Source organism: Syngnathus typhle, linkage group LG5 (genome assembly GCF_033458585.1).
Source record: "Syngnathus typhle isolate RoL2023-S1 ecotype Sweden linkage group LG5, RoL_Styp_1.0, whole genome shotgun sequence".
Taxonomy (NCBI): Eukaryota; Metazoa; Chordata; class Actinopteri; order Syngnathiformes; family Syngnathidae; genus Syngnathus; species Syngnathus typhle.
This window is the reverse complement of record NC_083742.1, coordinates 10,987,562-11,013,385: the sequence shown is the minus strand read 5'-3', so window position 1 is coordinate 11,013,385 and position 25,824 is coordinate 10,987,562. Positions and strand designations below refer to the sequence as shown.

General features: G+C 40.6%; 3 protein-coding genes and 1 long non-coding RNA gene across 4 annotated transcripts; 2 read left to right on the top strand and 2 right to left on the bottom strand.

Annotated features, from left to right (window-relative positions):
- The first annotated feature begins 312 nt into the window (after window positions 1–312).
- nkx6.3 (NK6 homeobox 3) lies at window positions 313–4,748 on the top strand. Its single transcript, XM_061279502.1, has 4 exons — window positions 313–519; window positions 603–1,077; window positions 2,152–2,318; window positions 2,598–4,748. The coding sequence occupies exons 2-4, from the start codon at window positions 660–662 to the stop codon at window positions 2,823–2,825; spliced, it is 813 nt and encodes a 270-aa protein (XP_061135486.1). The 5' UTR covers window positions 313–519; window positions 603–659; the 3' UTR covers window positions 2,826–4,748.
- On the bottom strand, window positions 4,503–15,401 carry inpp5l (inositol polyphosphate-5-phosphatase L). Its single transcript, XM_061279500.1, has 15 exons — window positions 14,793–15,401; window positions 13,450–13,491; window positions 13,059–13,159; window positions 12,650–12,737; window positions 9,827–9,890; window positions 9,316–9,419; window positions 9,066–9,118; window positions 8,292–8,411; window positions 7,964–8,048; window positions 7,798–7,890; window positions 7,645–7,719; window positions 7,337–7,410; window positions 7,154–7,265; window positions 6,839–6,907; window positions 4,503–6,749 (listed from the first exon to the last, which is right to left on the bottom strand). Exons 1-15 carry the CDS (start codon window positions 14,850–14,852, stop codon window positions 6,708–6,710), a joined length of 1,182 nt encoding a protein of 393 aa, XP_061135484.1. The 5' UTR covers window positions 14,853–15,401; the 3' UTR covers window positions 4,503–6,707.
- A 120-nt stretch (window positions 15,402–15,521) lies between these two features.
- On the top strand, window positions 15,522–17,260 carry LOC133154641 (uncharacterized). Its single transcript, XR_009714503.1, has 2 exons — window positions 15,522–15,666; window positions 16,980–17,260. It is a non-coding gene; the product is annotated as an uncharacterized LOC133154641 (long non-coding RNA).
- Window positions 16,144–25,813, bottom strand: gpat4 (glycerol-3-phosphate acyltransferase 4). Its single transcript, XM_061279498.1, has 13 exons — window positions 25,674–25,813; window positions 24,561–25,080; window positions 23,249–23,318; window positions 22,869–23,169; window positions 21,566–21,640; window positions 20,794–20,883; window positions 18,954–19,047; window positions 18,746–18,861; window positions 18,585–18,640; window positions 17,859–17,944; window positions 17,641–17,769; window positions 17,470–17,549; window positions 16,144–17,259 (listed from the first exon to the last, which is right to left on the bottom strand). Exons 2-13 carry the CDS (start codon window positions 24,726–24,728, stop codon window positions 17,151–17,153), a joined length of 1,374 nt encoding a protein of 457 aa, XP_061135482.1. The 5' UTR covers window positions 24,729–25,080; window positions 25,674–25,813; the 3' UTR covers window positions 16,144–17,150.
- Window positions 25,814–25,824: the final 11 nt, after the last annotated feature.

Sequence of the window (25,824 nt, the reverse complement as noted above, 5' to 3'; positions counted from 1 at the left end):
ATTTTGCAATGTTGTTGTTCTGAATTGATCGTTTCAACTTCTGAACATGTCACGAAACATTTTACGTTCATTCCCAAACTACTACTTCAAACTATTTTTCATGATGGACACATCTTTAGTCTACACCTATGTGTGTATGTGCACTTAAAAGTCATACAAAACTAAATGCGTTTCCCGAGAGGTAAAACAAGGCTCAAATGCGTCTCCCCAGTCACCCTTGCTCAAGCACATCAGGCCATCAAGAAAAATCCACTTGTTCCCCCTCCACCTGTTCAAAAGGTCATTAATCTGCAGCCGTCCAATTACAGGTCCCCTTTCCTCTCACCAAGCAACCAATGGCGAAGCCCAGTGACTAAGGCCAATCCCGGGCATCATTCGAATGTGGCCTGTCTTTATCAATGTCCCCGTCCAGATGTCCAGATGCTTCTTATGTATGATATGTAAGGGGACCTGCATCAGTTGGAGGCAGCGTCTCACACTGCGCGGACCCGTGGCCAGGCTCATTATGGCGGCCGAGAGGTGAGGGCGAACAGTGAGCAGCTGATCTCATCTATCAGCATTTGGACCTCCGTTATAACAAACCTTGCTTGTTTGTGCGGTAGGTCATCAAGAAGGTCCTGACTGGATCTTATTGGAGTTTGCTGAGACCGAATCTTCCCATGGATCCAAATATCCAAAATTCTTTCCTGTTCAACAACAGCCTCAACCAGTTTACCAGCGAGATTAAGGCGCCAGTATGCCAGTACTCGGTACCAAATTCGTTCTACAAGCTCAATTCGGGCCTCAGCAGCCAGATGCCACCGGGGACTCCGCATGGCATCAGTGACATTCTGAGCCGCTCCATGGTGGGGGTGGGCTCTACAGGCACGACCAACACTTTACTCCCCGGCTACTCTACCGTGGGGGGTTTTGGCGCACCTGTCTCCAGCACGTCCATGTATTATGGCCGAGACTACAGCTCCACCTTGAATGCTTTGACCAAGACCGGCACCGAGTGCCCCATGAAGGGTCGCGGCTTTAGCTGCTGGGCCGAAAGCAACTGCGACTGGAGAGGAGGCAAGCAGCAGTGCGCCAACAGTGAGTCCCACCCCAATCAAATATTATTACACTTTAGAAAGATGTTTAAGGGGAGAAAAAGTCTTGCAAGAAGAAATATATTGTCTGAGAAAGAACAAGCATATTTCAATTTATATGATGATATTTAATCTTTGTTGGAGTTTTGTTTTTGTTGTGCAGTTTGTCCAAGTTGTTGTTATGGCGTAATGTTTAAGTCTCGGACAACTACAAATTACAATCATTTCTATACTTTCATATAATTCCCATAGAGTTCATCATTTTTAGGCGTGATATAATTTTTTATTAAATCAGGAATATCCCATTGAGATTAAAAATGCTTTTGCAATGGAGTCCTGGCTATGAGACAGCAAAAAGTTCCAATTTTAATACAGTCTATACTGAGATCAAATATATAATTAGAAAGGGCCGTGACTATGTCACCTATGGTTGATGTGCCTTGAAATTGATTGCCCAGCAAAAAGTTGGCCGGTATTGTTTTGCTTTGAGGGCAAAGAACAAATGTTCTGAACCACATTGATCAACAACAAATTTTGCTTAGAGTTGACTTTATGAGTCCCCAAAAAGTATTTTTAACATTGATTACAAATGTCTTTACCTTTTTTCGTAAGTAGGTTTTTGAGATATTTTGAATATGTCAAACCTTGGACAGACTCATTCTACCATGCATTGTAATTTACAGCTATGTTTCAGAAAAAAAGCATGTTGCTGAACCTAGCCCTTAATCTTGAAATATTATTATAATTATTATCATTCTAATTATATTATTATCATTCTAATTATATTTATTATTATTTTGCTGTGCTTGAGGAAAAACACAAGAGCAGATGCAGAATCAGTGCAAAAATTAATCTAAGTTAACTTGCAATTCTGATAAAAAAAAAAAAAAAAAAACGGATTTGAGCAGTGCGCTTATTAGCATGGCAGTTTACGTAATTAATAAATGTATTTTACTCAAATTAAGAAGTTTTTTTTGTCTGGGGGCAATGTAATTTGTCTAACTCATTCACAAATGATTTCTAATTAAATAAAAATATTGCCTTAAATATTCATATTTTCAATTTTGGCTGTGTTCAGGTGGTCCTTTGGGGGAGATGTCAGGTCAGAAGAAGCACACCAGGCCAACCTTCAGTGGACATCAGATCTTTGCGCTGGAGAAGACTTTTGAGCAGACTAAATATTTGGCAGGGCCTGAGCGGGCCAGACTGGCTTATTCTTTGGGCATGACTGAATCTCAAGTCAAGGTGAGATTTCCATCCCGTGCTTATTCTGTTTGCTTAGATGCTGCAAGTAAGTTTCTTTTATTTTTGTTTGACATGATTCCACTCTTTAAAAGTTTATTCAAATGAGTGTTTCCATTAAACGGTCAAATACGTATTCTGTTTCCATTAAACGATGAAATATTCTCAACAGGCTGGGCTGGTTATGCGACTCTCATCATTATTATAAGCCATTTGACTTTACCTTTCATATCCTCCAACGGGTGTGTGCCATTGTGACAGAACCTGTCCTTCTGTCTGTAGGTTTGGTTCCAAAACCGCCGCACCAAGTGGAGGAAGAAGAGCGCGTCCGAGCCTAGCTCCACGCAAGCCCACTCGGGGCAGGCCGGGGAGACCTCGGACAACGAGGTGGAGGACGAGGAGTACAACAAGCCCCTGGATCCAGACTCTGACGACGACAAGATCCGTTTACTTTTGCGCAAACACCGCAGAGCTTTCTCAGTCCTGCGCCTCGGGCCTCATCACGTTTGAAGCATGCTGGTATAGATACACATCTAACAACGGGTGTGCAGAGTTGGGGCAACTCACAGTGTCACACATCCACCGGTCAATGAAAATTTTGAATGACGGTGTGCCAATACAACTATTGGCTGTTTGGGCATCCATCAAGCTAAAAAATTTCCACTCCCCAACCGACTAAATAATCTTCTGGGGCATAATACGCGGCCAATCACCCCGGGCATCTAGCAAGTTTCACACGCCACTGACTTGCACCTGCATGCAAAGCATTTATTTGTGTCGAATGATCACAAGCATGATCAAAGAAGATCCTGTGAAGACATTCGCATCCATAAAAGACTGCAAAAAGTTGTAGAACTGATATTCATTGCAAGTTTTTCTCTGCTATACACAAACAGCTTCATTACCTCAATTCCAGCACAACATGACACATACAGCTAGCTACAAGATCTATTATGGGTGTTGTAGAAAATGGTTAAGCACCATGTAACAAGAACACGTATTGAATCTCTGCCACAGCAACTTTATGTTATAGGAACTGCATTAAACATTGTTCAACTTGAAAAGGCAGATGTTTGAAACAAATCTTGTATTACATCTATTTAAGCTCTGCAGTTAAACCAAATGTTGTGGTTGGTGATGTAGACTATAGATTATATAAAAACTGTTAATTGTAAATAAACACATATGTATTGCATTATTACTACAGTTAAGAAAACTGTGCCGAATCAAATAACTTGGGAGTTTTTGCAGCAGAGGCCGCGTGACAAACAACATTATAGCTAATGTAATCCCTGCCCTTCTTTTTAAATTTTTTAAATCCAGATGTATTAAAATCAAACTTGGCAACACGGTGCAATGATGGTTAGCAATTCTGCCTCAGAGGTGAGAAGTTCTGGGTTCAAATCCCTCCTGGTCCTCTCCTAAGCTCTCGGGATGAGTGTATTTTGGCCCAATTGTGTCATTTCTCATATTTTTAATGTCCGTCCTTGCAGGTGACAGTATAAATAAAGCGAGCTTGTTGTTGCCCATGTGCGGTGTATGGCCGAATTTAAAGAAATCAATACAAGCTCACCAGCTCATTGATCAAATAGTCTCTGTGATTCCACATAAGTCGCAATGCTGTATGGAGGAGAAATTTCCGGAAAACATAAATTTCGAACGTCATAAACTAAATTTATGGGCATGTATGTAGTACATCCACATAAACATAATGGATTGTTTTTTTTTAATTATTCACTGTTGAAATTTTGCAGCTAATTGTATCTTAAATTGTATCTTGTATCTTATCATCTTGCACACACACATTCATAATCATAATACAATAATAATGACATCAACTAAGAAAACAAAAAAAGAACCCTTGTTGGACATTTGTCATCTTCTGCATGCCTGTGAAGGCTGCTGAACCAGACCCAAAACCTATTTATAGAATCCTCTCAAGTAATTAGGTCATTAGGGTGCAACAAGACTGAAGTTTTTCCTAAAATAAAGCCCATCCATTCCTCTTTCTTTTGTAGCTCCTCAAATACAAAGAGCAACATGCTACTAAGTGTTATGTGGAATAAAGCACTTAGTATTTCAGGGTTCACTGTTTTTTCTCGCCCCAAATGCAATCACTTAATCTAATTTTAGGTTCCATTTTCAGAGGGAAGAAACATCAATTTGTGCATATAATTTCAAATGTAGTGACAGTGACTTTTTCTTTATTACACTTAAAGAAATTATGTTGTTATAAGAAATGTTAACAGTTTTGCAATGGCAGAGAAAGAAATTAAAGAAGAAAATTAAAAACAGTTTCATTTTTCAACACACGTGTCTGAATTTTGAGCGCTTAAAAGCACTTTTCACTTTTTTATGTGAATTTTAAAAAAGAATACTTGTTACATGCTTTCAACGAATCATACTACAGTACAGTGTCTCCCCCCCATTCTGCCCCTCCCAAAAACATACAGTACATAAAACACCTGCTGAAATTATTTTTGTGAAATGACAGCCACAGTAAAGAGAATAAAATGCGTAAATAGCTAGAAATATAAAAATCCAAAAACACATTTACAGTTGAAACAAAAATACGTTAACTGTTAAAAATTGGACTGTTATTGAATTCTAAAATAGAGTTCTGAACACATGATAGCAAAGTGGTCTGACTAATAATAAAATGTTTCGAGGTGCAGTGGTGAAGTCCAACTGGGGAGAGTCTGTCAATAATCAAAAAACTTATGCTTAAAAAATTGTGAGAATGTCACCTGAAGGTCTTGAGCCTGGAAGATCAGGGGCAACAGACATTTTCTTCAACTGAATCAAGGTCTTAATTTCATTTATTTCCTACTTTCGGTATTGTGCCAATTTCCAAGAATGTTGTTATTGCACCTTTACAGACACACACTGTTGGAAAATTGTATATATATGTTATCATGCGTTCTCTTTTTCTTTACGTTATCACGCGTTCTCTTTTTATTTCTATATTATCATATTACAGTAAATGATCGACCGTTAGATTAGTGCGTACGTGCGTTCGTTGTTCTGCTTTGCTGTTCTTATGTTCACCACAGAAAGCCACATAAGCAGAAGTGTGAGGTCCTGTCTTGGTCAGCGAGACGCAGCTGCAGAGAAAACAACGCCCTGCAACGGCAATGTGTCAGCGACGCGATGTGTCACTCTTCGTCAAGTAGCTGACTCCACACTTCACGCCCTCAAGATCTTGCGCTAAGCGCGCCCCTGGTTCCTGCTCTGATGGTCGCTTGAACACATTGAACTTGCTGAACTCTGTTTGCTCCTTTCTATTTCGCCATATCACAAGTGCATCATCTGCCGTTTTTGTTTCTTACCTAAGCAGAAACCCTTGCGCTTCCCCTTTCCCTAACGGTTTCTGCTATGCTTGTAGGCAGGGTCATCCCCAAATAAAAAGAGCAAGAGTGCGGACAGACTTTAGTGTAGCTGGGCATTGTAAGCTGTCTGTACTGCACTCCTTGCGCAAGTTACGACTCAATATTCTGCCTCACTTGTGGTCTGTCCGTTGGTGCGTTTCTCTTAAAATTATTCACTCTGTCTGTAAAAACCTAACACACACCCACACAACAAAAATAGATTGTCTGTGAGAACCTCCTCAATGAGTTTATGACAATTAAATGGTTGAAACGTGCGCGCACAGACACGTACACACACACGCACGCACGCACACACAAACGTGCCGATGGAAAGAATATTTAAGAAGAAGATGTAAAGAATATTTAATGGCGTTTGAGGAAAATGAAAAAGAAAGATGAGTAGAAGACACAAGTCTGAGAAGACACCTGAGGAATAGAGGAAACGTGTGCGGGTGCCCATTTTTAAGGAACAAATTTGATGTGTGAATTTGTGTCCAACCAAATTTTACATTATGTACTCTGCGATACTGACTTCCTAAAAAGGACTCCAAATGTTTTATGAAGCCGCACATTCATGAACTTGCCCCGGTTTGTCTTGTCTAAGCGAACAAAATGCTCTCGACTGTTAAATGCCTCATTAAAAAGCCTTTCATCCTAAATAGGGTTAATTTCAAGAAAACAAAACAAAATCATGGCCATAAAAATGCCAATATTATGTCGGGTACGATGTATTTCTCCCTAGTCGGCCATATAGTGGGAAATGTGAGCCACTGTCTTGTGGGTCCAGATTGAAAGCGGAGAGGATGCAAAAGACATCAGTGAAAGGTGCTGATGGCACATGGACACAAAGGAGAGCTGCTGTCCCGCTGCTACTTCATCTTAGTTCATACGGCAACACTGCGGGCCCCGTCTAGCTAATGTCTCTCTGGGGATGACAACAAGATTGCTAAGCGCTCCCCTCGCTGTTCCCTAGACATGCCACAACCGGTACAAGATGGACACACTCTCACTGGTTGATCCCCGGTCAATGCTCATTTGCCTTCAGTGCGAAGAATAAGAACACAGGCTGTTGAAGAGACAAAATGAAATGTTCATCTACATGTAAATAGATGCTTGGTTGTTGACGGCGGCATCCTTGCTTCGATCAAATGTTACCTTATGATCCCCCATGCAAACATCAGGGCCCACAGTGTCATAAATAACGCTCCTCTCACCATCAGTGCCCTGAGAAGACCACATGAGTATCATTAATAATGCCACTTGGTACTTCAAACCAGCAGTGAACTGAGCCTAATGAGTTCATTTGCTTGAACTAACCTAGTTTAACTAATTTCATTCAACCCAGACTTGGTGGATTTAATTGACTTGTTTTTTCGTTGACAATTTGTTCAAACTTTTGTCGAGCTTACGCCGACCCGACAAAACACAATTGCATAGATATTGAAAGAAACCCAGCAAGTGGTGACTTACACTGCGGATAAACTGTTGTGCAGTGTGTGACATCAGAATCCGATCGCACCATGCAGGACAGCGAGTGTTCATGTACTGGGTTGGTTTAGTGTACTCTTCACTGTAGGGGTAGCTAGAAGAATGAGAACGGTGTCAAACAATAGATTTGGTTCAAAAACAAGAGGGAACAAGTAGGAATCTCACCTGGGTGGAAACTGGATTTCCTCTTCTCTAACAACATCGTGGAAGGCTGTGACTTCTTTGTCATATTGTAGCAGCTGGAAAGACGATGAAGAACAATGTATTAAATGTCCTCACTCTTGAATTTTAAATAGGCCATTGAGAAAGTTTTTTTTTGTCCTCTTTTTATATATACTAGTTTAAGCATCAAATGGTTTTAGGTTACGCTACAAGCCAATTAAAAAAATACTTCCTGGCTGTTATCGGATTTACTGGATTACATCTTATGTGGTCTAAAATGTTACAGCACAAAGTGTAGATGATGAGCTCACCGCTTTGCCATTGTCTTCTCTGAACACCGCCTGATACAGGTAGGCAAAGAGCTTGTCCTCGATCAGTAGAAGCACCTGCCGACGAGAAAAGAACATGAGTTGCATTGTAAAGAAAATTGTCAGTAAAGGCCGTAGCTTTCAGATTTTGCCCACCTGGCGATCAGCTTTCTCCTCACAGATGATTTTCTCCACTTCATTACTGCTGTCCTTCTTTACGGTCTGGATTTCAGCCGAGGTAGACAGATGCTGCTCAAATGCACACACAGGAATTTTGGTCAATTAACAATGACCAAACAGCAGCAGCAACGTTTGCGCATACCTGGACTAGACTTAGAGTGTCCAAACGGAAATTAAAATCTCCAAACAGGAAAAAAGGCATTGGCGTGTGGCAGTTATCTGATATCCTGGGGGGAAGGAAAAAAAAACAGGCTTGTATAGATGCAAAACCTTTTGCAGTTTTGTAATAAATTAAAAATGTTTTTTTTTTTTCAATTACACTATCAATATTCACCATTAAAACTAAGACTGTGGCCACTTGCAGCAACAACACATTTCAATTTTACAAACTGTGCATTCAATTGTGACCAAGGAGTATGTGCTGTTGGCTGTTGGTCAAGAATGTGTTTTGATGCAGCGGCAGCTCGGACCTGTTGATGACGTGTCTGAGTGCATTTTTGCGGTTGGCAGAGTAAATAGAAGGACTGGAGTTGCAGGCAATGAGGTTGGAGGCATCGTGGAACAGGTGGACGTTGACTAGGTCCAGCCCTCTGAGAAGACAATGCACACACCCAATAACATGGCATGAAGAAGAAAAACAGCAAAGACTGTTTTGACACAAGGTAGAACACCAGTCTAATGCAATTTTGGTAAATGTGATCAAGCTGCAGACTAACATGCAGACACCCGTGCGCTGTGGACTTGTGTAACAGATTTATTTGATAAATATAACAACAAAACAATTCATTATATGCATTATTATGGTTATTTTGCCATGCCCAAAACAGCGCAAATCACCCTTTTTTAAATATGCCATCTTGCCTGTGAAATTACCAACACAGTCTAAATAAAGTACATGCCTCAGTGCAGATTTAAAATGTGCCTATGTGTTTTCTACGAATCCAGGTAGGAAAGGATCTCGCGCGCCTATGATCCCAAATGAAATAAGCAGTAGAAATTGAATGTTTTTGGTAAATTGATAATGTAAGCCAATTTTCCAGTGAGGTAGCTATAAGTAATATTAACCTGTTAAATATGGTACAGTGCTGCAATAATAAACATAGTAGATCTTTTTTAAATGAATAGCGCTCTAAGATCAAAACTGATCATGATCTCTCACTGGATTTAAGATGTGCGTAATGTTGTGGCCGGCAAGTGTATATGTGTATAAACCGGATCAGCTGGGATTAGTGTGATGTACGTACCGGTCATGGATGAGCCAGCGGGTCCTCATGAAGCCCTTCCTGGACCACTTGAACTACAAGAGAGAAAAATTAGCAAGAGTCGGTAAGCAGCAGCCGAACAGATAATTATTGATCCTTTGACATAATTTATCTCATCTCCCTGTCAGAGGCGGCAGACAGCCCCCTCTATTCCCAGCGGACTCATTTGTCCAAACGTCTCCCTTTGGGCCAAACATGACTCCCACCCCAACAAATACACACAAACACTCACATCAGGCCAGAAGGTCTTTGGGAATTTTTCTTTTTCCACAGTGGTGACCCCATCCAGAGAACCCACATACTTGTCCAGTGCCGGCACTGCTTTAAAGTCCTTAACTGTGAGGGGCAAAGACGAAGAGCAAGGGACAGGCGGCTGTCATATAAAAAGAGTGAGGAAACATGCAAGCAGCAATCAATAAACTGGTGTTAACCTCATCAGTGTGGCATACGTAATGAGGGGGATCCATAAAGGAGCCATTAGACTGCGTTTGGTGAGTGACTATCAGTTTGGACCAAACAGCAAGTGGCAGCTCCATGATGTTTATGGTTCTTCCATAAGCTTTTTGGAGGAGCTTTTTCATGCCTTAACGTGACTGGACTATGCAGGTGGAAAATGATGCCTTTGAAAATTCCACCACTTTGAAAATGTGCAAAGAGGTGTGGCCATCAGCTATTAAAAGCTCTTTTATTTATTTATTTTTTGCTAAAGAATTTTGCTAAATCACAATCAACATTGTTTTTACCCCTGAAGTCATACTGGCGGATGTTCTTCAATGACTTGTGGATGAAGTACATGCTGCCCAATGCCTACATGCAAAAGAACAAGACAAGACAGACAGAAATTCAAAATAAGCAATAACAAATTAGAATTTGGATGGACATCCAAGTAACTGTTCATATTTCTATCCACATTTACAACAACTATTTCATTCATGCAACCTGACGAAAGGACAGATTGGCTTCAACTGTAGATTTTGACATTGGTGCCAGTATACCATTGGAACACACCCTCACCTTGACGTACAATATTCATCTTTTCAATATTATTTCTGCGCATAATTTCATGTGTTGTGGGCTACTTATATTTGCAGTCATGGGTGATACCAGTGCAATATAATAACAACATAAACAAAAATAACAGTGACATTAATTAGGATTAAATGCTGTATTCGTTTAATGCATACTAACTAAAATTACTCTAGAGAAATTACATCATTTATTTTGGTCCAAGTATTGGCATATGATCAAAAGGTGGCAAGTTGTACACATTTGGCAATAATGAACCTGAGCAAGGTGAAATATCTGCTGTTTCAATTCAGCAATGCTTGGCCCTCCATGTGTTTTTTTTTTTTTTTTTTTACAAACTGCAAAAACATTGAGCCACAAACAAAACGCAATGTGGCGACAAAAACAGGAGAAATCATCCCAAGCTGACAGCCGAGCAGATGGACTGAGTTGTTTTTTTTCGCCATTGTGTGAGACTCGCACAATGACTGATACTGTAAGATTGTTTGTTACACTGCCAAAGACACCCACAACTTAATACAACTAGCCCCCCACCCTTAGAGTGCACTTCAGGACCTAATCATCCCTAACACGCTCTGACAATTTTTAATGTACTAACTGCCTGCTCCACTGATCTGATTAATCATGTCCCGTGAGATCAATAAAGACAGAAGATTAAAACAATTTAAAAGGTATTAAGCAGTCCTGTCTGCCAACAATGCTCGGAGAGACTGGCGGCAAAAGAAAAATCAGCTATTGCTCAGGGGGGCTCAGGGCGTGACGGGCCACTGTGCAAGAACAACCCCCCCTCCCTCCCCCCCTCCCAGAAGACATCATCACTCTTCTGTGCCAAAGTCATTCTCATTTAACAAAACAGAGGTGTCTCTGTGCTTTGCGTCACTGAGCAGCAATTAGGGAGCAACTTGTCCAAACTCACGGCTGGAGCGTGGACAGGAAGAGGGTTGTTAAGAAAAACTATACGTACACCGAAACATTTGCATCATACATTTCCTTCAATGTGAGACGTGTCATCATATTAATCATGTTGCGCAATAAGGTCGAAATTCAGCCTAGTTGAGTTTTAATAGTGCAAGAAAAGTGCACACATTTTGCTCCATATACTCTGGGCATCGCCTATGTTCATCAATCAGGTGTGTGCACAGTTTAATAAAAAAAATATTGACTTACAAGTGATTTTTTTATCAAAACACCATTTGTACTGAAAATGCATGCAAGTCTGGCCCATTTACTTTTGCTGCCCGTCTGAAAGGAGAACGCTCCCCTCCCACACCACCGCGCACACACCTCCCCTACACCCCAAACTCTCTCTTCTCTTTCTCGGCCGTGTAACTGATGATCTGCAGCCAACAGAAAACAAATTGAAAATCAATACAGGTGGCACGAACCTAATGAAAATGAGGCTACACAGCGTGGAGGAGCTGGGGGTGCAAGATCTCTCTCAGGGCAAAGAGTGGAAGGTGCAAACACCGGAGTGCTGGGGGAAACTTAGTCCCGACTGCCACCTTGGCCCCACACACTTTATTTATTGTAAACAAATAGGCTGGGATCAATAGTTTTAATCTGGACTTAAATGTATTGACTTGGCCCTGTCACCCGCACACCTGGCCATTGACTTTTTTATTTTGACTTATGGTGCCTCAGCCAACAAACATGGCCACTGACCCCTGCTGTCAGATTTTGGCCAAAGGGAGGAGTATAGGTTAATAGTTTAAGAAAGGTGGTTGCACTTTGAATTAAGTGCACTTATAAAGTTCGAGCGATGTTCTCTTCAAGTAGTTAAATAAATATAACGTTTAGAGCACAGAATTGCTTTCATGAGAGGTCAGGGTTGATCAGAGTTTGCAGGTTCCAGCCTGCTTTGAGAATCTTAAAGAACCAAATAAACCTAAAGAACACACATTGATTGACCAACTTGAGGTTGAATGTCAGGGCCACAGTGGTATGACTCAAACATGTTTTCTGCCTCTGCAAACATTGAGCAATCAGCGTTGGGGATCTCCAAGGGCCCACATCACACTGTCAATGTTGTGGACTGCCCACGGACTCATCTTGCCTGTGTCAAAAGCCACTTAGGCATTCCACAATGCCGAGACTGTCAGCACGTGACTAGTGCGTTGCATTTTGAGGGAATAAGCAGAGTCACTTTTGATTGATCACTCCCGCCGCAGTGCAGACCTCCCTATCTCATAATCATCCTTATAGCATCAGTTATGTTTAATTCCTGTTTATCAAAGAATCATGGGAGGGAGAGGGGGGGGACCATATGAAGCACTCTGGTCTTCGAGGGCCGGTGTCCTGCATGTTTTCTATGTCTTCCTAGTTCAAATTAATTTGAATGTATATGCCCTCATTTTTCAAAAACTAGCATCTACACACTCGATACTAACCAGTAAACTGCCAGTTTAAGTGATCACATGGCATGATAGTATATACATAATCATTCACTAATCAGCACTTCATTTTTATACCAAGGATGAGGGCTCCATCTAGAGGACAACTCTGAGAACTACATCAATGTTACAACTTTCCCACGTTCTCACCGTGAAACGCTCTTCTGCTTGAAACTGGTTGTCCACGTAAATGCAGCGCCTGTCAAAGTCTTTTAGTTCTTCACTGGATTCAATGCTCCTGAAAATTAAGACTAATTATTAGCAAAAGTGCTGAACTGCAGCTTGTTTGTCCAGCAAAGAAGATGAAAAGACAACTTTTTTTTAAAATTAATTTAGTACAAATCTACAAAAAATTATTATTTAGCATTGCTTGCTGCTTGGGAAAGGTATTCATGTAATATTATTTCCACTTGTTTTTTTTAGTTATTTAGGAAGTTTAACTGTTTGAGGATGGAAAAACATTTGAAGTTGCTGCCCTTTTTGGAGCAAGACAATGACGCCTTTTCTGTGATCAAAACAAACACAAACAGACAGATTATTTATAGCTCATTTTTCCTACCGAAAGAATTCTTCAGCGTGGCCCATGTTGACCATGTACTCTTTCCCCCCCACCTCCTGAAAGTGCAGGGCGATGAACTGTGGCCGATACGTGCGGATGGTCTATTACACAGAGAGCAAAAAGCCACAGCAGTACATTACATAATAATCAGAGAAGACAAAAGTCACATTTGTTTGCCGCAAGAGGAGGGGCATTTTCCACTTTGTGTCAGTCAGGTGGAAAGTTTTGGTCACTTAGTTTGCATACCAGCCACAAGCCATGTGTTCATTTCTTATCAATGTATCAGAACAGTATCCGTTTTCCACACTACATGACGCAGTCATGTATGTTCAGTGTGTGCCATATGGAATGAGGCGAACAGTCATAAAGTGGCGGGGATATCCATACTTACCTTGTATAATTCCTGTAGCCATTCATTTTGTAATTCACTCACCTAGAACATGAGATGCAATGCATAATTAGAGTCAGTTAGTTCGAGCCAAAATATTCATGACACCATATAGCTTGACACCACAAGCAAAATAATAAACGTACATAGATTGAGAGCTATCTCAACGGTGTCAATCAAACCTGAAAATTATTAAATCAAAGGAAAAATGTTTGATGCAGCTCATGAGTGGGATAACATTATCGTGTGCAAGATCTCATTTGTTGTGCAGCTTAATGGCATTATATTGAGAGCTGCTTCATCTCATATTTTGCCCCTCTACCATAGCTAAATTTGGTGCCCAAAATAATAAAAACACATCTTAGTTTGATGCAGTGCAGGTACCTGCAGGCTCAAATTCAGTCTGCACTTTTATCATCACTTTAGATTATTCTTTGAAAACTTTGAAAATCACTGCCAAAAAGTCTTGAGGAAATGCTTTCAAATTTGAGCTTCTTAAAGTTGTGATTCTCATTTTTGCTGACTTTAGGAGGAAGAGTCGTTATTATGATGATAAGATATCTCATTTAACAATAAAACCATCAAACATTGCCAATATCCTAAAATCTTGATGAATATTTGGGAGTGTTTGTTTATATGAATAGAGGTGGAAGGTATTTGACCAGAAAAGCTCAAAGCTCTCAGTAAAGATAATCTTATGTTTACATATCCCCACAACGGGATCTAAGATCTTTCCACTGAAGCTCAATCTGGCAACCGGAAACGTGAAACATGGCTTGAGCCAAATTTCCATGAGTGCAGAGAATAACTTGACCTCACCTAGAACTCTTCCAGTTAAACCAGAACTAAAAGCAAATATGAATGAAGGAATGTTGAAACTTATTTTCAAATGTGCTCAAACGAAAATATACGGTAAAACATTTTTATCCAGAAACATCAAGAATCTCACTTATTCATAATGATAAGGGAATTAGGACACTTGTCTAAACCGCATAAGGAAGTGAAAATAGTTTGATTGATAGTGTGTGAGAAATATTACTCAAATATTTCATGCAGTTGATGAATATTGTCCCGCTGCAAGTGATTAACTATATCAAATGGAACATCATTCAAAACAATAACGTAATGTGACGTAAGAGTAAAAACACCATGGATGGGCGTAAACCGCTACGTAAAGGTGTGCGCGTGACAATGAAATCGTGACGTATCTACGAGATAGCGCCCATTCAAAGTACAGTAATACCACTTGGCGCAGTTCTACGTAACATTGCCAATAATGCCCATAAACAATATTTGGTTGTTTTGTGTAGTTTCACTTGTACATCGACAACAACCAGGGTACTTACATTGTCAAAGAGTGACCCCACGTTTGCGGTGACAAGAAGCGCCTCAGTGTGTGTCTCCATGGTCCACTCGCATCCAACACAGACGCGCGCGCGCACGCACACTTGACAATCTTCTTCACGATCAGACCTATAAGCGACTTCCTCAGCAGCTTACAAAGGCTTATTGTGAGAACAGTGTAGTTAGCTCTTAAAATAAACTAGCATTGCAGTAAAAAGGTCCTGTGCCGCTTTCTCGTCCAACTTGTTCGCTGACAGCGGGCTGTGCTCTCCGGTTGTGAAATGCAGCAGAGGCGCTCATTGTCATCTCGAGCGTAGCCGGAGCCCCTAAAATATTCGATATTCTTCTTGCGTGAATCACCAAGTACCTTAAAGTAAGAGGACTAAGCCAAAGCTGTTGAAGTCAGCCTATTCGGATCCACTACGAACAGCAAGATCAAGTCGCGTTGCGTTGACGAACACTGGCGCTCCGCCTATTTCTGGGCAGACGTTCTTGAAGTCGTCTTCGCGTCACTAAAGCAAATATGAACACAACACGCTGAACTACGTGACGTGTCGACAACTCGTGGTCTTACCTTGACCTGGCTTATTACAACGGCACAAAAATATATAGTATTGAACCACGTCTTCGGTTTACCGAGTATTTTAGAAAATTACTGAAGAACCTGAACGCACCATTCGTGCGACCACAAACGCACCGATGTTCTGCAAAAACAAAACAGGAAGTAGGCATTTTCTTTCACTAAAAAGATTTGAATTGCGCCTTCTTGTCTTTCTTGATTCCATGTTTAATTTAAACTATTTGTCATTCTTAATAACTAGTTTATCTACCCAGGTTTCCACATCGCATATCTGCGAGACGATGCACCTCTCCCAGGTTAAACAATTTTTCGAATTTCCAAAGTTTTAATGATTTGACTGCAAAGAACAAATTCAGGTCAAGCCTGCAAAACACTAAACGCCTTAGTATTCAGACCGAACGGTAAAGGTTTAATAGCTGAGAAACGCTTGGCTTGGTGCATGAATCTGTGCGGTTTCAGCTTCAACAAGCACATCATGGTTTCCATAGCACTGTTGGAGAGCTGTTCAACCACGACCATTTCTATCACCATTTTAGCCTACTCCAAGCAAAGTGCACTTTATTCTCCGCTTGTGGAATACAAATGAATTACATTGTTAATCGCCGACCTGAAAACAAGTGTTCTGGCAAATGTGTTGGGAATAGTCCCAGGTTTTTAGATGTGAATTCTGCAATACAGTGGACCTGTGCAACCCTCATTGTTAAAAGTCTCATTTGAAAAATCCTTACATTATAAATTATGCATTGCAAGTAAACTCACAGTCAGATCCAAAATAGTTGACATTCTCAAAGGTTTATTTCTGATAAACATGTTGGGTGCAATCTAAATCCGGAGTTCTTGTTGGTTGACTCCAGCCAGACAGAGACCAGACTACAGCTACCCTTTCTCTTCTTTAAGAGTCTGCCAAATAGGACAAAGATCACCAAAGGAAGGGAAATTAAAACAATAGCCTCTGGATTTCGGTTCAAATAAATTAAACAGGCGTGTTGCTGCTGCAACAAATTGGTAGCCAAAGGTCTCTGTTAGAGGGGTAATCATTATTAGCCTCTTCCCATTCCAGGGGTGTTGTAATGGTTTAAACCTGCATGATTACCTGTTCGCCATGGGCGTTGATTGTAAGCATCACAAGTATGTTCTTTCACTTGCCGACTTTGGATGGAAAACGGTGCCATATTTCCACTTCACAATGCGAGCATTTACACATTCCATGGAAAAAGAACCGGCAACAAGAGTTCAGTAACATCAGCTACTGCTGTTATAACAACAGGTTGATACAAGTCTTCATGTAAAACACAAAGCTTTAGAATACAAGATTCTTTCTCTTGGAAAAAGCTCATAAAAATAGTCTTAAATGTAACAAAGTCTGGCATCGTGTCAGACACAAGCCAGTCATGCAGAAATCTCAAAACAGTGTCTTAAAAAAAATCTATAACTCTGTTATATACCCAGGTAAAACCAGGGTTAAATTACAACCTAACAGAAAAAAAAACATGTTAAAATAAACTGTGAAAAAACTGAAAGTTAATGACAGATATATCAAGTTTTTCCTCAACCACAAGGAAGACATGACTCTAGCTCAGAGCACTTCTACTTTTGCATTCTAATGCAGGCGAGGCTTGTTTCATGTATCTCCAACGGACCTGCTACAATGCTGCCAACAGGAGACGTTTGTGTGAGGCAGAGAAAAGTCGAGGAACCCCATTCTCAAGCGGGAGCGCAGCTGACATCATTTGCAGTCAGCGCTGAGGGTTTTGAGCCGATCCACCTCCTAGCAAGTCTTTCAGGAGCGACTGCGATCCTCTTGGGTACCCACCAGCATTTTACTATAAAGCTTCTGCTGCTCTTCTTTAAAAGTATCTTTGACCTTTTCTCGCTTTAGCCCTCCGTCCCTGCAAAGAAAGCTTCATTCGTCACTGTCATTTTTGCTGGCTGTATCATTCTCCCATTCAATACGTGTGACCTTATTGGAAATAAGTTCCTTTTTTTAACAGTGAACGTGGATTGTATCCGGTTTACACAGCACACGGTGACATTGGTGAACACATAAACAGCTCAGATTGTGTGACCATGATGAGAAATGTATGTCGAGCTTGTCTTACCACAAAAGGTCCACTAGTCCTCCTTGTCTGGCGATGGCTGCTTTTACCCGATTGGCAAACTGTACAGCGTCTTCCCCTTCCTATGGAAAATGTTGATGCAGAAATGTGAGCTCGAAAAAGTACATATATATATCCGCATGACTTTATAGTGCAGCAAAGTCAGAGCGGTACCTTTCTAGACATAGGAGGGAGGTACCATACACTGCAGACAATGGCCCAGCTGCTCATCATACGTAACAGGTAGTTGACCATTCCAAACTTGCTGCTATTCCAGAAGGCGTCTCCAAATCTGGGATCATACTGAACAGGATACAAACGACCAAATGACATTGTCAACACATGCTTGGAATTATTACAAGGACGTATACTAAGACAAACATTTCTCAGACCTTGATAGCGACTGGGTACACTGTGCCGCCAATTTCAAAACTTCCTTTTTTAAACATCATAACTGATGTGTTATTAATGCATGTACCTGAAAAAAAAAAAAAATTTTATCAAAAATATAACACTCTTGTGCTTTAAAGCAGTGTTTCCCAACCATTGTGTCCACGGCACACTGGTGTGGGGTGAGAGATTTTCAGCTATGCCGTGGGAAATTGTCCAATATTAATTACAGAGCGCATTGTAAATAAGATCGCCAAGTTATCTGTCTGTGATCGCCAGAACAGGAGAGCGTCTTTAAACGTGACTTTGTTCTCATTGTCGCACTATTTATTGAGCTAGTCTAAAACAGTAAACAAAGTAATGTTGATTGTTTTGGATTTTAATCACAATCACTTTCAATAGTTTATTCTTTACACTGTCTAAAACCTTTGTTACTTTTATTAAAAAAGGAGAAATACAATTTAAAAAATATAAATGTATTTATTAAATGATTCCGCTCTCTCTCCATGAATGTGTATATACGAATGAGACTTTATTTATAGAGCACGTTCACAACGTCTTTTGCTGTAATATAACTAATTTTAATATAGAAGTTGGTGTAACACCCAACAGATTTTTGTTGGTGGTGTGCCTCGAGATTTCTTCTAATAAAAAGGTGTGCCGTGGATGAAAAAGGTTGGGAAACACTGCTTTAAAAAAACTCAACCCAATACAACACTCTAACTCACCTTCTGGGAATATGAGAATGGGAAGTTTAGATTTATCTTGTGCATGGTCACTCAGCCTGTATCGCAGAGAAAACAATATGTCATTTTTTTTCTGAAAGGATTCTCCATCAATTATGATAATAATCACTATAAAGGTGTGGACAAAAAAGTAGCAGTTCTACCTGTTGGCCACTAGATGTCTGTCTTTGACCTCTGAGCGTTCAAACCAAATGTGTGGGCAGGCCTTCACCATAGATCGCTGGATAAGTCCCATCAAGCCGCCATGAATTTGGCCCACCTGACACACACATGCAACGTTAGACTTGCAATGGGATCCACAGTTGAGAAATTTGTGAAGACAAGTAGTACAGAAAAAGAGTGAACGCTTACCATTGCATAGCAGCCATCACTGGCCAGAATTATGACATCGATGGGTGACGTGTGGTTGGCGACGCAGATTCCTCCATTTTTGGGTTTATTCTCACTTCAAATAGAAAACAATAGATAAAGTGAGGACTTGCTAACATACATCAAGAACCATCTATTCAAATCACATGTGCTTGAAAGTCATGATGACGCAGTTACACATCAACTCCATTTCTTTTATACCAAAAATAAAACGCCATTTCTTTCTAAAGGGCACCAAGTGTTCATGCCAGAGATTGAGTTGCAAAAGAGCATCACTGACTGGTGTATTTTTATCACCCTGCCATAGAGAATGTTACAACAGGCCTGATATCTCACGCTACAAAAGCCGTGTCATTGCCTGCTTACTTTCCGCTGTACCAGTACATTGCACAATATGCAAATGAAACATCGCCACCATTTAATTTTCTACAGCATAGCACTGTTCTCTCTGTTTCTATCGCATAGCCATAAAGTACGCACTTCAAATGGGAAAAAATAACCTTAAGAATGTCTCCCAATCACTGTGTCGTGAGACATCATCAGGTGTGCAGGGGTAAAAACAGGGAATGACTGTCTGTCAAATTTGTAGAATACTAACGTTTGCTGAATTGTCAGAGTCAGCATCTGGCTACATGGCTCAAATCTGGTGTGATTTTTGAATGGTTAATAGAAGAGACATTACTATTGAGGAGTTTGTGTCCTGTCTAACCCAATAACAATGTAAAATGGAATCAAATGTAAAAAGCACCAAGTCTGAGCCTCTGGCAACCTCCCTTTCACAACCACTTTCATTTTCTGACTGAGTTCTAACCCACTCGTGTCTCCTCACTTTAGAGGAAAGCCATCTGGCATTATGTAATCTTGAGTAGACCCGAGTAGATTAGGTATGAGGAGAAATAGGTATGGAAATGTTCACGCGCAAGAGCCAATGTGGCATTTCCTTCCCTCCCCTAATTCATTTTTCAGAAATTGTAATGGACTTCTGTTTTTCTTATCACTAGGCTAGATTGGAGAGTAAATGAACATTATTTTAGAAGTTAGCACAAAGAGACGATTTCAAAACTCACAGATGTTTGCCAAAGTTTCAAATTAAAAAAGAATAAAGTAACGAAACCATATAGCCATACAGGTTAAGCAATAAACTACTAATACAACTAACGAAAACGACTCCAACAAAGAACTTTTATACAATTTGCAAAATTATTGTTAACAAGTGTGTATTTAGACAACTGCATGTACTATATATAGACACAAGTTGCTTATATATAACATGTAAACTTCAACTCAATACAAAAGTGATCAAATAGAACACACATAATTAGCTTGTGCGCCTCTTTATGGATACAGCTGTTATTATCAAGGATGGATTTAGTTTTCCTTTTGTGTACTTCTATCTTTCCTCTAACTTCCCTACTGATAAGACCGTAATAAGCAAATGAGACATTTATTAAGACATCACTGTTTAGTGCAATAAAAATGTGACGGCTACAATAACACTGGCAATAAACAAGTCTGCAATACGACTGCAGCCACTTCAACAGCTGTACTACACTACAATAAAGAGCTAGGAGATAAAAACTCTTATCTTTTTAGAAAACAATTAGATTTTAAACATGTTCCCTTTTCTAACTCATAAAAAGACCAAATGTCAATAACTTACTGTGCTTCCTGTTTTGTATGCGGGGGTGTCTCTTGTCAAAATATGAACATTAACACAGTCCTTAAGAACTGAAAATGTTAACATAGCTAAATGAACTGTCACACCACTGGCTTCATTGCTCCATGATGTTTTCATTGTTTGACCCATAACGTTTCTCCTTACCTGTCGTGGAATGTTATGATGGCAGTAAGAGCTCTGACACATATTCTGTTGCACATAAGGTGGGCCTTTTCACTCAGGACGCTTTTTATCCTGCAAAAAATAGCACATTGGAGTCATTTTCCACAAAGTTGCACGTTTGTTTTGGCATAATCTATTCAGCTTGATAAAATATGACACCGCAGTAGTTAAAGGATTCAGTTAAAAGGTGAAGATATCGGCCGAATCGTGAAAAAAAAATGAAATGCACAAGACACAGATAGTTACAGGGCTCGAAACTAACGATTGCCCGATTGCCCGGGGCAAGTAGCGATGGCAGAGGGGCAAGTAGAAATTTTTCCTCACTTGCCCGAACTTGCCCTGCCATAATACCATGTTTTCAAGCTGTAAAAACACGATTTTGTGCATAATTTCTCGCAACTTCTGCCGCTTCTGGTCCGACATTTTGTTTTCTAGGGAGCGGTTAGTTTCTCGTGTAAGTCTGCAATACATTGATGACGGCAAAGCGCTTCGTAATTAAATGCATGCTCCCTCACTCGTCCCTGGCTCTTCTGCGCCTGCGCACCAGCAGAGCTTGTTTCCGGTTGGCGGATACGAAGGCATATGAAGGCAAAACTTATAGTGTTGTCTTTTTTATTGCAAAAATGTGTCGGGCAAGTAAAAATCCACTCCAAAAAAATTCGGGCAAGTAAAATTTTGTTTCGGGCAAGTAAAATTTTCTCCAACTTGCCCGAGGGCAACTTGGGCAAAAAATAAGCTTCGAGCCCTGAGTTACCTTCCATTGGGCAGGAAGCCGATAAGAGAAGTGAGGAATACCAGGAGGCCAACACCAGTGAAGGCAAGGGTTACCCTGAAACAAATAGGGCAGATCAATTCCTGTTATTGACATTATTTGTTTAAAACCAGGACAGGGACATCAGACAAATTGAGTGACCATTTAGAATAAATCCATCAAGAGGACACACTTGGACAAATGTAACTAAACAAGTGGTATGACACAGGCTTGTATATGTGTGGGGGTGAAAAAAGCAGCCCCCAAAAAAATGATGTGCGTTGGTGTTCGTGGCCTATTTTGCCTCCCCCACCATGTGTGCAAGCCAGGCTCAGCGGTGACTCACAATTTGTGACACATCAAGTGTCCCTCGAAATTTTATGCACAATCATGAAGTCGTCACGATTCACACATCTTTAAAGTATGTTACTAGACTACTTTCATCTGCCAATAGAGAAATTGTATTAGTCAAGGCACAAATCTGAACGTGGCCAGACTAGTTTGGCTTCACAATCCACTATGGCACACTAAAACCTCTGCCTTGAAACATCAGCGTTCTGCCTACATATAGCAGTCATTTGAATAAACTTCATTTATAACACTTTTTTTCCTCCAGTAGTCTCCATTCTACTTGGCAGCAAAGCCTGAATTGTCATTTTCATAACACGCTAGAGGAAATGAAACCATATTTTTCCTTGCGAAAGAGAATAAGTTGAAAATGTTTTTACCGCAACACACGATGCCTGTACAGAAACTGATCTTTATAGCTGATGTTTACTGTGGAACCGCAGTGGGAGTGAAAACAAAGTGCCGTAAGATGCTACTAGGAGAATTCCGGAGTGAAAGAAACGAAGCTAAACAACATTGACCTGACACGAGGAGAACAGACTCATTAATTCCGGGACTTGTACAGATAACCACCAACCCGTCAAAGTTTTACTCCTCATAAAGTCCAGTTAAGAAGTAAATAAACTCCCCCCCAAGCATCACACAAGACAGAATACAGTAACGTATTGCATTGGTAAGACTGCTCATACTGCCAGGAGCTCTAAAGTTTGAGCAAAAACAATAATCAAAATGTTAGTTTTGTACTTTATTACAGTCTTTAGGTGTGAATTGTTAAATGCTGCTTCCCAAACAAGCAGTTGCTACTAGTGCACTACAATCGGTTAACGTTACTCTCAAAATTGATTTCAAGATACTCCGGTGCTCGTCTTGACAATGAAGATTTGAATTAGGATTATGATTATTACATTGTTTCCAGCTAAGATTAAACAAATATTTGAATTATTTGTACAGTTAATACCTGAGAGGTAAAAGGATTCCGTAGCGGATCAGCAGGCCTAGTCCCCACAGCACAGTCAGCCTCAGGCTGATGTAGTGAAAGTTGTAGTTGCTGCGTGTCAGCAGATTCCAAGACTCCAACTCCTCCGCCGAGAACCGCTTGGTCACCTCGTCGTCCATGATGCTCTCCACTCCTCTTCGAGCAAAATAGAAGATGTCCGACATCTCGAACTCGGGCGCCGAGTCCAGGTCTTTGTTGCTGCCGCTGCGTCGAATCTCCTTCATTTCTTCTTCCAAGGAAGTGGGGTGCTTTGCAATGATGGCTGGAGCCATCCAGAGGAGGGTGGTGTCATCAATACATAACATTAGCACAGAATGAAATCCCAAAATATTTCACCTTACCATTTGAGTAGGGTTTATACAAGGGATGATTGTTTTCTTTGGCTCCTCTCTCCATCCTCAGTGTAGCCCACTACGAAAATAACAACAGGTGAGTACAGAAGAGCTGACATATTTATTAAATGTAGGTTTCCACATCATATTCAGAATGAAAGTTACTGTACAGTCAAACCACAGAATGGAGGTTACCGTACAGTCAAACCACATTACATAACTTTTTTTCATTTTTCAAGTCCACTTCAATGCAGAGGCTTTCCTTTGAGCAACAAAAAAAGGAGGTACTTCAACTGCAAAGAAAAGTACATGATGTTCTCTTAAGCGTGAGCCAAATAAACTTCAGGGAAGAATTGGGCTTGGATGCACGTCACCAGCCCAAGCAATTACATTTGAATGCAAAACTTAAGGCGTGAGTCATCTTAGTGGCGCAATTGTGAGAAAGTTCAGTGAGCGTATTGTCAAGAAGACATGTCCAAAACAATTAGCAAGTAAAGAATGCCTGGAATTACAGATGCTTTGACAGCCATGCGGTGCATTTAAAAAGTTTGTTTATGAAGTAAAAGTCAAATCCCACGGGACAATTACTTGAAATCAAGGTTTTCACAGATACGGTATTAGCGGACTCACTTGTCATACTTGAACAAATCAAGAAGTCATGACTTGGTTTACGACAGCTTTTGAAAGTTTCCACATTTCTCATGTTTGCTAACGGGATTTGGAGAACAAGATATCACAACAGTTTCCATTGGCTCGCTTAGTTTGATCAGTTTTCCTCCAGAATTTACCTTTTAATTTAGAAGAATGAAAAGAACTTAGAATCTTAACTAAGTGATCGCAATAAAAATAAACAAATGTGTGTTACGGTGTAGTGTTTAGTCCCATTATGGAGTAAGGCAACTTTTTAGTGTATTTAAAGCAGCTGGAGGTTTGACAGACTATAGTTAGGGACAAGCTACAACCTCACATGTTACATAACAGCAGGCTGCACAGTTAATCCATAACCACCACTGAAAGCAATGAACCTTGGCTGCATGCTTCATAATAGTGTAAATGTACAATTTTCCGGACAAATTTGCCTCGTGATTGAATTTCTAAGTCATAGTCAAAAACTAGTGATGATGAAACATTAATTCAGTATCCCCCTCCAAAAAGAGCTTCCTGCTTGCTCTTTATTAGATGTCTGTCAGGCATCTTCAAATAGAGAGTAGCTTTTCTTTATACTTTATCTCCTCCTAAAAACGTTCACTTTAAATGTAGGTTTGGCTTTTGTTACAAAGTCCTTATTTTGTAAGTACAACATTTAAGTGGCATTGCTCACCTCAAAGACTTTCAACAATGACTTCATGTAGAGGCGTCTGATGCCAAAGGACACCCCGAAGATGGCGGGCACGATGATGAAGACGAGCAGCAGTGTGAACCACACAGTGAGGGAGATACCCAGGAGGATACACACCAAACTGTCAAAGGGGTTAAAATACAGCTCCATTTTCAAGAAAGCTGAGCGGCGAGGTCTTCTGGATCGGCCCGAGTCAGATGGGTCGAGTACAAGTCTCAATCTCTACGCCTTGGCCTCAACTGGCCCCTTATCTGGCGTCAACATATGGTCTTCATAAAGACAACTATAGGATGGAGCTCTGGACGATCATCTTAACATTTTCATCTTGGGCAACATCAAAAAACAAAAAGGTCCATCTGTATTTCTGACTGGATGTAATATCCAAGTGTCCTCGTGGTTATAGCAAGAGTCCCATTGGGAGGATGTAAACAAAAAACAGCTGGACTCAGCAGGTAAATCGCCTGTGGTGAGGATCCGCTCTACTCCTTAGTGGGAAGTTGGCCTGGAAAGAATTACAAAGTTGATCATCACAATATCTCACTTACAATACTCATTTGAATGATTCAAATACTACTTTGCATCTTCGACGTGTTGTCGATTTTCGAGGCTGTGTACATTCGGTTGTTTGAGTCGTTCTCTATTTGGTGTTTTTAGAAAGCTTTCGTTTTAACTAGACTTATCAAGCTTTAGGGAGTTTATATCTTATCGGAGGGCCCCTTCTCCTCTGTTGATGATTCAGCGGGACGGCTAACGACAAGCACAGGCACAGCTAGCTTCTTCACGAAAAGGCACTTGGCTAACATTTTATTTTACATCATCCACGTAATAATTGTTTTTTAACGCTAGCATGTGTTGCTCGAGAGCCTGAGATGCCTACTAAGCCATCACCACCATGATTAAAAGTGAGCTTTATTGGGTCTGATCCTAGGCGTGCTCCAGCTTTTGAGGTTAGCTTTTGCCATCGGCCGCGACTAAGGTTGGACTTCTGAGCCAAGCTTTTATTGTCAGCGTGCATTGTGTGAATGTTTATAGGGAGCGCGTCCAAAAACTATCAAAACGCACGTAAAAGAGAGAACTAATGGATGATAGACCCACCTTGGTTAGCGGCACCAGTCCATCTTTTGTCTTTATCCCGACAGACTCATGCCAAACTCCGCCCGGCGCACAACGTGAGCAGACAGGGGGCCACTAGTGGGAGCTGCGTGTTTTTACAACCAGTCCAAGACGTGCCCAACTCTACAGCGAC

What these genes read in the sequence shown, in the direction of transcription:
- nkx6.3 (XM_061279502.1), top strand. Translation starts at nt 660, where the DNA reads ATGGATCCAAATATCCAAAATTCTTTCCTGTTCAACAACAGCCTCAAC. An exon ending in CAAGCAGCAGTGCGCCAACA is followed by an intron (nt 1,078 to 2,151) that starts GTGAGTCCCACC and finishes GGCTGTGTTCAG; the next exon opens with GTGGTCCTTTGGGGGAGATG. An exon ending in TGACTGAATCTCAAGTCAAG is followed by an intron (nt 2,319 to 2,597) that starts GTGAGATTTCCA and finishes TTCTGTCTGTAG; the next exon opens with GTTTGGTTCCAAAACCGCCG.
- inpp5l (XM_061279500.1), bottom strand. Translation starts at nt 14,852, where the DNA reads ATGGAGACACACACTGAGGCGCTTCTTGTCACCGCAAACGTGGGGTCA. An exon ending in CGCTGGCTCATCCATGACCG is followed by an intron (nt 8,412 to 9,065) that starts GTACGTACATCA and finishes TTGTCTTCTCAG; the next exon opens with AGGGCTGGACCTAGTCAACG. An exon ending in CTCAGACACGTCATCAACAG is followed by an intron (nt 8,049 to 8,291) that starts GTCCGAGCTGCC and finishes CCTTCCCCCCAG; the next exon opens with GATATCAGATAACTGCCACA.
- gpat4 (XM_061279498.1), bottom strand. Translation starts at nt 24,728, where the DNA reads ATGGAGCTGTATTTTAACCCCTTTGACAGTTTGGTGTGTATCCTCCTG. An exon ending in ATCATAACATTCCACGACAG is followed by an intron (nt 19,048 to 20,793) that starts GTAAGGAGAAAC and finishes TTCTATTTGAAG; the next exon opens with TGAGAATAAACCCAAAAATG. An exon ending in TGTACCCAGTCGCTATCAAG is followed by an intron (nt 17,770 to 17,858) that starts GTCTGAGAAATG and finishes TATCCTGTTCAG; the next exon opens with TATGATCCCAGATTTGGAGA.